Source organism: Elephantulus edwardii, unplaced genomic scaffold (assembly GCF_000299155.1).
Source record: "Elephantulus edwardii isolate Elephantulus edwardi_28Jun2011 unplaced genomic scaffold, EleEdw1.0 scaffold00022, whole genome shotgun sequence".
Taxonomy (NCBI): Eukaryota; Metazoa; Chordata; class Mammalia; order Macroscelidea; family Macroscelididae; genus Elephantulus; species Elephantulus edwardii.
This window is the reverse complement of record NW_006399772.1, coordinates 6,870,081-6,880,310: the sequence shown is the minus strand read 5'-3', so window position 1 is coordinate 6,880,310 and position 10,230 is coordinate 6,870,081. Positions and strand designations below refer to the sequence as shown.

The following is a 10,230-nucleotide window of genomic DNA, read 5'->3' as shown; positions in this document are numbered from 1 at the left end:
TGTATAATTATACTTTTAAGGTGATAAAGGGAAAAAAAGAATGAGGAACTATCATTCAATAAAAGGAAAGGAATAAAGAAAAGGAAAAAATAGAAAGGTCAACCTAATAGAAATAAAATTTTAAAAAGCATTTTATTAAATAAAATAATTAAAAATCGAGTAAATGGTCTACTGAAAAGATTATCAAGACTGAGTATAAATGCAAACTCCCACTACTCTCTGCTTGTATGAGAACTGTATGAGTTAAGAAAATACAAAACTTGAGTGCAAAATTATGAAAAATAATGTTGGGGGAAATGTTGATATACCTATGTTGATACTGGAAAAAAGGCAAAAAACATTGCTAGAGAAGGAAAGAATCACATAGTAAAATATAGTGATTTTAAGTCTGTGTACATGTAATAACAACTTGTTTCAAATGTAGAAAACAAAAAAGAAATACAAAGAGAAAAAGATAATTTTCTGTCATGCTGGGAGAATTTTAATACCTATACATTTAATAGCAGTTTTAATAGATTGTATACGCTATATCATATATATATATAGTTTGTTGTTATTATGGGTCATTGAGTCAGAACCGACTTATAGCTGACAGACTAGCGAGTTTTCAGAGCTTATAAATTGTGTAGGGTGGAAAATCCCCACCCTTGTCCTGCAGAGCAGCTGGTAGATTCTGGTCTCGTACCTTTGTGTTGGCAGCACAATTTACTACTCGGTCACCAGAGCTCCCTAATATATGTGTTTGTGTCTATTTGTTTATATATGTGTGTCTGTATGTGTCAACTATGTCAACACCATGAAGCTTGGTGTAATAGACATCTAACAAATACTTTTAACATATATAGATCATTTATTAAAAAGCATTTCAAGGCATAGCTGTTTTGTATTACTAAATTTAAAATGAAAGCCATAGCCTTTTGAATGAATGTTTTGAATTCAGATTTTAATGAAAGATTGTAGAGAATTTGGGATTTCTATTCATTCATTGTTGCACATTTTCCTTCCTGCCCACCCCTCCCCCCAGTTCATTTTTCTCTTTGAAAAGAAAAAGAATTCTTTCATTGTTATATGGTTCTCCGCCCTGTCTACTTTGCTATGCAGCTGTTTTTCTCTACTCTTTTCATGCAAATAATATCTAATCATATATCCCTTTTAAACAGTTCTCTCTGTCATCTGTTTCAATGTAGTGTACATTATTTATCCCCTTTTCTTAGTTTCCCCCTAAATCCAATGTCAGTCCCGTTTTATTAACCGGGGCATTATGCAGTATTTGTCCTTTTGTGACTGTGATTTTTCACTCAACATAATGTCTTCCAGGGTCACCCATTTCATATAATATTTAATGAGTTCCTTGCTTTTCAAGGCAGCGTAGTATTCTATTGTATGAATATAGCACAGCTTCTCTATCCATTCATTTGTTGATGGCACTTGGATTGTTTCCAACTCTTTGCTTTTTGCTGTTGTGAATAAACCAGCAATAAACATAGGGTGGCAGTTCTGGTTTCTTTAGGGTACCTTTACAGTAGAGGAATTGTTGGGTCAAATGGTATTTCTATTTCCAACTTTTTGAGAAAGCGCCATACTGCCTTCCATTTTGATGTGTTGATACAAAACAGTTTTATAATTGAAATAATCCTTCATAGTTACTAAATATGATACTCTTTTAAAATAACTACTTTTACCATCTGTCATCTTTTGTTAATAAAATGACAGCTGACTAAATAGTGCATGGCAGTTGGTTGGTTTTTTGGTTAGGTTTTTTCCTCCTTTAAATTGTAATGGAATGTGGAGTCGGATCCCTGGAAGCCCTCACCAGTAAGGTGGGCATAAACTCCATCTGAATCCTTGCTAAACCACTTATTTACCCTGGAGTTTGGAAAAAGTTACCTAACATTTCTAAAACTCATCTATAAAGTTAGTATAATGAGAATATTTACCTTGTAGGATAATGAAGAATAAAAATATTGCTCTTATAGGGAGCTCTAGTGACCTACTAGCTAAGAAGCAACACTGCCAACCCAAAGGCAGTTGGTTAGAATCCACTAGCTGCTCACAGAAGAAAGATAAACAGTCTCTTCCAATGTGATTTATAGCCTCTGAAAATCCATTAGATGGTCAACTATGCGTCTGTTCTGGCTTCATGGCAATCAGTTTGCCATTTTTTATTGTTGTTATCTATTAAATGTTTACTGATTTCTTGCAAAGGACTAGTTATCAAGTGATAATCAACAGGGAATTACCAGAAATACAAACTGAGTTTAGAAGAGGCCGTGGCACTAGGGACATTATTCCCAGTGTCAGATGGATACAGACCAAAAGCAGAGAGCAACAGAGGAATGTCTGTCTGTGTTTCATTGACTATGCAATGGCGTTTGGCTGTGTGGATCATAACAAACTGTGGCTGACTCTGAGAAGAATGGGAATCCCAGAACAGCTGACTGTGCTCGTGCAAAACCTATATTTGGACCAGAAGTAGTCAGAACAAGCAAGGAAACATTGCATAGTTCAAAATCAGAAAAGGAGCACATTAGGGATGTGTCCAGTCTCCATACCTTTTCATTTAGTATGCAGAACAAATCATTCAAGAGTCTAGACTTTATAAGGAGGAATGTGGCGTCAGGATTGGAAGAAGACTCATCAGCAACATTCGTTATGCAGGTGACAACCTTATTTGCTGACACTGAAGAGGACCTGCTGCCTTTGGTGCAGAAGATCCAAGGACTGTAATCTGCAATATGGTTTGAAGCTCAACATCAAGAAAACAAAGAACTTACTACTGGGCCAATTGGCAGCATCATGATAGATGAAGAGATTGAGATTGTTAACAATGTCTACTTGCTCAGTTCTACAACTTGGAACACTTGGAATTAGCAGTCAAGAAATCAAAAGATAAATTACATTAGAACATCTGCCAAGAACCTCTCCAGAATGTCGAAGCGCAAGGATGTCAGTCTAGAGATTAGGGTGTGCCTGATCCAGGCCACGGTCTTCACAATCATTTACTGTGCATCAGAGAGCTGGATAGTGACTAACAATAACAGAGGAAGAATGTATGCCTTTGAGTAATGATGCTGGAGAAGAGTATTGAGCTTACCACGGAGTGCCAAGAGAACACACAGGTCTGTCCTATAGAGGGTGTAATCAAGCTGCTCCTTGGAGGCAAAGATTTTGAGATTCTCACATACCTTGGGCATGTAGCCCAGGAGGGACCCTCTTTGGAGAAAGATATGCTTGGAAAGGTGAAGGGAGAGCATAGGAGAGGAAGACCCTGGATGAGATAGATTGACACAATAATTGGGGTAAAGAGAGTAGGTAGGTCAGAGACAGGTTGGCTCAGGATAAAGCAGGGTCCAGAGCTATTGTGCATAGGGTCACTATGAGTGGTAGTTGACTCGGTGGCACATAACAACAACAGTGTTAATCCCTAAGGCACATGGTTAGATAGGTATTATAGATCTTATTAGTAAAGCGCTTTTCTTTATATTGACACAGAACACTTACGAGATCCTGAAGTCAAAATCTTTTCTTGTCCTTTCTGAACTCTCATGAATGTGTGTGGGTGTGGGTGTTACTGTCTGTCTGTCAGTCATAGATAAGAACAAGAAATTTGGAGAAGAGAGTAGGTTGCTCAGAGAAGTTCAGCTCTTGGGAACGTCAAACTTCCCCAAGTATTCCGTAAAACAAATACAAGTTTGTGCCTTGGGTATCACCTGTTAGTGCACACTTTTGCTTTTGTCAGTATTAATCCTTCTGCTATTTTCCTACCTGTTCAATAGTTAATTTTAAAGGAAGACTACAGTTCCAATGCGAAGGATACTTATCACTTATCCCATTCAACAACACTAAAAGAGTCCAAAATCCATTTTGTAACTGTTTAATTCCCAAAGCAGTATAGATTTGCTGTTCTGAGATATTGAGATAGAATTTCCTAAAAATGCTGTGTTGAGAAGGAATATGCTCAATTTATAACGATTAAAGGCTAGAGCTAATTAATTGAGACGTTAATGAAACAAAGTTGTCACTATTGTAATCTTTAAAAATTGTTAGTTTGCTTTTTCATGGTTTAAGCATTTATACACATTTTTAAATAGTCTTATTTTTTTATGATCCTTTTGTGGTTTTAGTTCTGTGTCTTTCTCAGAATGTTTCAGAAACAACATAACTGTGATCTCATTAAATCTTTCTCATAAAACTTTTCTCATTTTAGATTACTTCTCTAGTTACTCTTCAGCTACTAACCTTGGTTGGCCATGATGATCAGTTGGATGGACCAAAATACAAATGCACAGTGTCCTTAGACTTCATCAGAGCTATTGCAAGGTAAAAGTAGAGTAATTGTTAACATAAAATATTTTGAATTTTGTAAATTATATACTAAATATAAAAATTCATATTCTCCTAATATAATGTCATTAGTCATTTAAAGGAGAAAAGGTTCGTTTAAGTGTCAAAAATGAATAAAACACATTTATCCTAGAGTGAAACTTCATCACATTTACAAAGGACACAGAATTGGTGTGATTAGCTAATAGGTTATATGACAAAAATTAGTATTCTGAAATTTTAACAGACTGCAATGATAGTCCCACAATAGCAGTGGTATTTATGTAGGGCCAATTGGGGAGAAATGATCGTGTACTGAAACAGGTTGGGATGGACCAAGTTTAAGTCCAAACTATCTTAACTGACAGAAGGTGTTTTGTTTTGTTTTTTAGAAAAAAAAATCTTAACCTGTGTAACACAAAAATTTTGTTTCTGTACTTCAAAGGATAATTGCATTATGTGTTGACAATGAGCAGATTTAATATGATGTGCTGTGCTATTTTTGGAATTTGAAGAGGGGTATTAACAAGTGGAAACATGTTGAAAAGGTCCAAAGAGTTGTGGGACTAAGAAATATGTCATATCTCTACTGTATGGAAGGAAAGCCTTAGGAAAGACATGTTATTTTGAGGACTGTCATGTGCAAAATTGATTAAACTTATTCTCAATTAGAGCATTGAAAATTCTAGAAAGGGATAAAGGAACAGGAAAGATTCAATGGGGAGTCAAAAAAGAAAGGGTAATAATAGACATAGATCAATAGTAATTCATTCTATAAAATACAATGTTTTGGATTGATTGTATGAAACATAATGTAAATCAAAGATTGTATGAAACACAAGATATATGAAGTATTGTATGCAAACCAGTAAGAAAAATACTAAACAAAAAAGAAAGTATGTTTATCATAAGGAAGCTATCTAAAAATATAAGAGGCTTCCTTGCAGAGAACTTTCCTATGTAGAAGTTGCCTGCCTTATAAAGAGGTTACAGAATACAGTGTATATGAGTAAGTAACCTCATCTTGTTCAGCTGGACAACAGTTGATTATGACTGAGTCGAAAAATAGTATGTGTGTGTAGTAGCCTACAAGGTTCAGTTAAATAGTCCATCAGATTGACTTTCAAACCTTTCTGAGTTGACTGTAAAGATTCTATTTTAACATTCTTTAAAGTCAATCATGCAGTATTTACATAGGTTTAAAAATTCATAGTATACAGATGTGGAACATTATGAAGCCTGAATTAATTCTTAATACGAGTATAGATTTGTATGTAGATCAGTGCCAATAAATTTTATAACTTCCTGAGGTTCTCCACCTTCATGTTTATTTGAACGAAAACATTCTTTAAGAGTATTATGCTGATATTTCTCACCTTTTGGTATCATATAGACCGAAGCATAACATAAGAATTATTAAGTAAGTCATTATGATAAAAGCAGATCATTTTTACAAAGAAGAAATTGAATAAAAATTTCCCCCCAAAATGTTACATATAATTGTAAAGCTATATAAAGTTAACATATTTTCTAAATAGTGATCCTAGAACATGTGTATCTGAGAGCCTCCATTAAAGGCATAACCTTGAAATGTTGCATATTTATTTAAGCGGCATAACCTTGAAATGTTGCATATTACATTGAATGTGTTGGCTTATTATCCCAACATAGCCATTTTGGGCTAGGATAGAGGTTAGTGAATGTAATATACTGGAACAAGTGGCATTCAGTGTTTGTAAATCCTTTGATGGTAAAAGAAGGGCAAATGAGGTAAACTTTCCAGTTGCTTTCTAAAACGGAACAGGAGCCACAGATGAAGAAATTTGCCACAAGAGCTTAGGAACTTTGTCACTTGGTTGCTAACTTTTCTGTCCTGTTGTTTACTTCCCATATGTAAGAGCAACCCTCCCTTCCACTTTCCAGATTTATCATCTCCCATCCTCTCATCCCCATTCTCCTGACTTACTAGCCTCATATTCTTTTTCCTCTCTCCTAAATTTTCCCATGTTTCCCCCAACATTCTTTACTACTTTAACTAAAACCTGTACTTCTTTAGGATACACATACATGTCCACACAGGTAATGAATTAGAGTTCATCTTTCTATAGACTATAATCTCCTGAAGCTTAAAGCACAGATTGTATCTGTAGTAATTACTGTCTTATTTTCTGGGTCTACCACAATAGTTTAGATTTATCTTTAGGTTCTGTCAAGTGGACTCCACATACAACAGTCCTTAGTATAAACACCTGATCCTGTACTAGCCTCACAGGCACTGCTGGGCTTGACCTGTGGTTACTCAGTGAAGGAGTATTTACAGAATCCTTGTTTCCCCATAGTGATTAGCAGGATAATTTTAGATGAAAGAAAAAGCTTGATGCTTTATTTTCTGGGGCAACAAAAATGAAAGAAGCGAAGAGGACTGAGTCTCATTCTAGATCTCAGCTTGGTGGAGATAGGCCCAAGGATTAGTTGCTGAAGAGGTGCTGTGCCTCATTCCAGACACCCATGCAGAGAACAAAAGGCACAACTAAAATACCCGATAATACAGAGATTAAGAATGGATTTCTAAATTCTCGTGAAGAAACTGTATGCTGATATGGAAAAACCATACTTTGAAGGATGAAATGTAAGAAAATACTCATGATAGGACCCTAACTGGGCAAAACAGTTATTTTGAAAATGAAATGTGAAAATAAATGAGGAAAATGGAAAGAAGGGGTGTTAGTTTCATACAGTCAAATGCTGCCAAGGAGTCAAGCAGGTGTTTTGATTGAGTATGAAACTGTCGTTTGTAATTTTTGTTACTTCATCAGGAGTGTTTTCCTAGGGGAGAGGGCAACTTAGAGTGAGTTGAATCACAATTTTTGAAAATTTAAAGGATAATGAATGCGTATTAAGCCAGTAGATAAAATATCTTCTACTCTTATTCGGCATCTATTGAGCTACCCTTTATAAAGAAAACACTGTATTCAACTTTGTGGGTATAGCAGTGTGTGTGTGTGTGTGTGTGTGTGTGTGTGTGTGTGTGCGCATTTTAAAATTTTTGTCTGAAGTAGAGAGAGGTTTGTAACATTTTAGTTCTTGTTTTTTACAGATTTAAGAATTATTTTGTGCCTGTTGTTAAGAATGGGCAGAGGAGGAGACTTAATGATACAAAAGAAAGGTTCTTTAAAAGCATGAAGTCTTTGAAATGCTATATAGCAGCATGAGCCTTAGCACATGAGGTGAAAGAAATAGCCCTGGATAATTGAGAGTCATTTTCTTGAATTATGATGAGGATAGAAGGTGTATTCAAATGGAACTGAGTTTGGAAATGTGGCAAGAAGTTCTGATCTGGTAGCTTCTGTTTTGTCTATGAAAGAAGTCTTTCTAAGGGCAGAGATAGAAGTAGTTTGAGAGGAATATGGTCTATCTGGAATAGCTACTATAGAAAATCAAAGTACATGCTGAGAAGGAAAACGGCTTACTGGGATTTCTGAGAGTCCAGTTGAGGTTTTCATGAATGTAGCATTCCATGTGCTAGGTACTGGGATAGCAAGGGGATAGAATTGAAATCACATAGGTTGGTGTTTACCAGGTGAATTCCCTGGAACTCACACCTGAGTGCTTGAAGTGTTGGGTAAAATCACCAAGGCTGATGGAGTTGTTGGCTGGAAGCAAGAAAAACTAAATTTGTTTGGTGACTAAGAGATAGTTAGAAGTTCAGGTGGCTTTGGTAAAAGAAGTGCTTCCAGATCAGAGGCAGGCAGTTAATCCACCAGCAAATGCCTAGGAGAAAGATAGGCAGTCTCCTTCCCTGCAGTTTAGTCTCTGCAGACCTGCTGAAGGGTCTGGTATAGGTCACTTCTGACTGGACAACAAATAACAGTAACAAGGACATAGGATCAAAGATGGTGCACAGAATAGTCTGAGTCTCAGAGAAGCAGAGTTCTTTCCCCTAGGACCAACCAACACCACATCATAAAAAAGAAGGGAAACAAACTTTAAGAACAAACCTAACTCCTTACTCTGTCTTTCTGTTTGTCGCTCTGAGTTGACAAGAATGGCACAGGATAGGACAGGGTTTGGATCTGTTGTTCATAGGGTCACTGTGAGTCATACTCAACTTGACGGCACCTAACAATGACAAAAATAGGTTTCTAAGAGAGGCAGTGATAGCTCAGTGTTAGAATTCTCTCCTATGTGGGAGACCTAGGTTTAATCAGTGCACCTGAAGTGTAGCCACCAGCTATCTTTCAGCAGAGGTTTCCTTACTTACAAATATGATGTTGAATTGTTTTGTTTGAAGCTTCTGCGTGAGGACTGACTAGGAAAAAAGGCCTGGTAGTATTCTAAAAATCAGTCAGCCGGTGGAAACCTTATGAGTCACATTGGCGTATGTAGGGTCACCTTAAATGATCCTATAAGGGGACCAATTCAGGAGCACCAATTTGACAGCAATATCCTTCTAAATCTATGTAATATAGATGCATAGTCTGTGTTCCTTTGTAAATTAAACCTTTCTCTAAAAGTAAATTAGTCAAATGTTTCAAAGTCCTTAAGCAGTTATTTCATTGTGCCATGAATGTGTGTATAGCAGTTTTTGTTGTTGAGGTTGTATTCTACTGAAATAAAATCTGAAGAATCTTACTATAGGATTCAGTTTACTTCAGTATCTGCCAGTGGCGAAGCAGAGAGAAAATGTAACATTTTCCTAAAAGAACATATTTAAATTTTGTAAGGCTTTAAAATCGGTTTTTATTCTATAAAAGAAAAGTTTACTATTACATGGGCTGAATAAAATCAAAGAATACTGCAAGAAAAAGACTAATAACCCAATTATAAAATAGGTAAAAGACGTGGAAAGAATTTTCAAAGAGGAAGATAACTCGAATGGCAAACAGACACATTTTTTTAAGGAGTGCTTTGCTTATTCGGGGCTTCTTTCCATTCCAAATGTAACTGGAGATTGCCTTTTCCATCTCCTTGAAAATTGGTATTTTTATTGCCTTTGGTAGTATTGCCATTTTCACAATATTGAGTCTTCTACCCATGAGCAAGGGATATTCTTCCACTTCTCCAGGTCTCTTTTTGTTTCTTGTAGTAATGTTTTGTTATTTTCTTTGAGCAGATCCTTTGTGCTTCTAGTTAAATTTACTCCCAAGTATTTAATCTTGTGATTAGCTATTATGAATGGTATTGTTTTTCTTAGTTCTGGCTCTGTATTCTCTTTGTCACTGTAGAGAAATCCAACTGATTTTTATATGTTGATCTTATATCCTGCCACTTTGCTGAATTGGTCAACTGTGTCCAATAGTTTTCTTGCTGAGTCATTAGGGTTTTCTAAGTATACTATCATATCATCTGCATAGAGAGATAATTTTACCTCCTCTTTGCCAATTTGGATACCTTTTATTCTCTTTTCTTATTGCTCTCGCTAAGACTTCCAATACAATATTGAATAAGAGAGGTGATAGTGGGCATCTGTGCCTAGTTCCTGTTCTTAAAGGGAATGCCTTTAACCTCTCTCCATTGACAACAATATTGGCTCTCGAGTTTGCATAATTACTTTTTACTATGTTGAAGAAATTCCCCTCTAATCCTGTTTTGTTGAGTATTTTAATCAGGAAAGGGTGTTGGATTTTGTCAAAGGCCTTTTCTGCATCAGTTGATAGGATCATGTGGTTCTTGTTCTTTGCTTTGTTAATACGATGAATTACATTAATTATTTTCCTTATGTTGAACCATCCTTGCATACCAATTATGAATCCCACTTGGTTATGGTGAGTTATTTCTTTGATGTATCGTTTGATTCTATTGGCCAGTATTTTATTCAGGATTTTTGCATCTATGTTCATGAGAGATATTGGCCTATAGTTTTCTATTTTGGTGGTATCCTTTCCTGGCTTTGGTATCAAGGATATG

At 35.9% G+C, this 10,230-nt stretch overlaps 1 protein-coding gene across 1 annotated transcript in view; it reads left to right on the top strand.

The window, feature by feature from the left end:
• Positions 1 to 10,230, top strand: part of ORC5 (origin recognition complex, subunit 5) — a 97,017-nt gene that overhangs the window by 81,280 nt on the left and 5,507 nt on the right. The window contains exon 13 of the mRNA XM_006882612.1: positions 4,208 to 4,320. Coding sequence (XP_006882674.1) covers positions 4,208 to 4,320 — 113 coding nt within the window. The remainder of the gene's footprint in view (positions 1 to 4,207; positions 4,321 to 10,230) is intronic.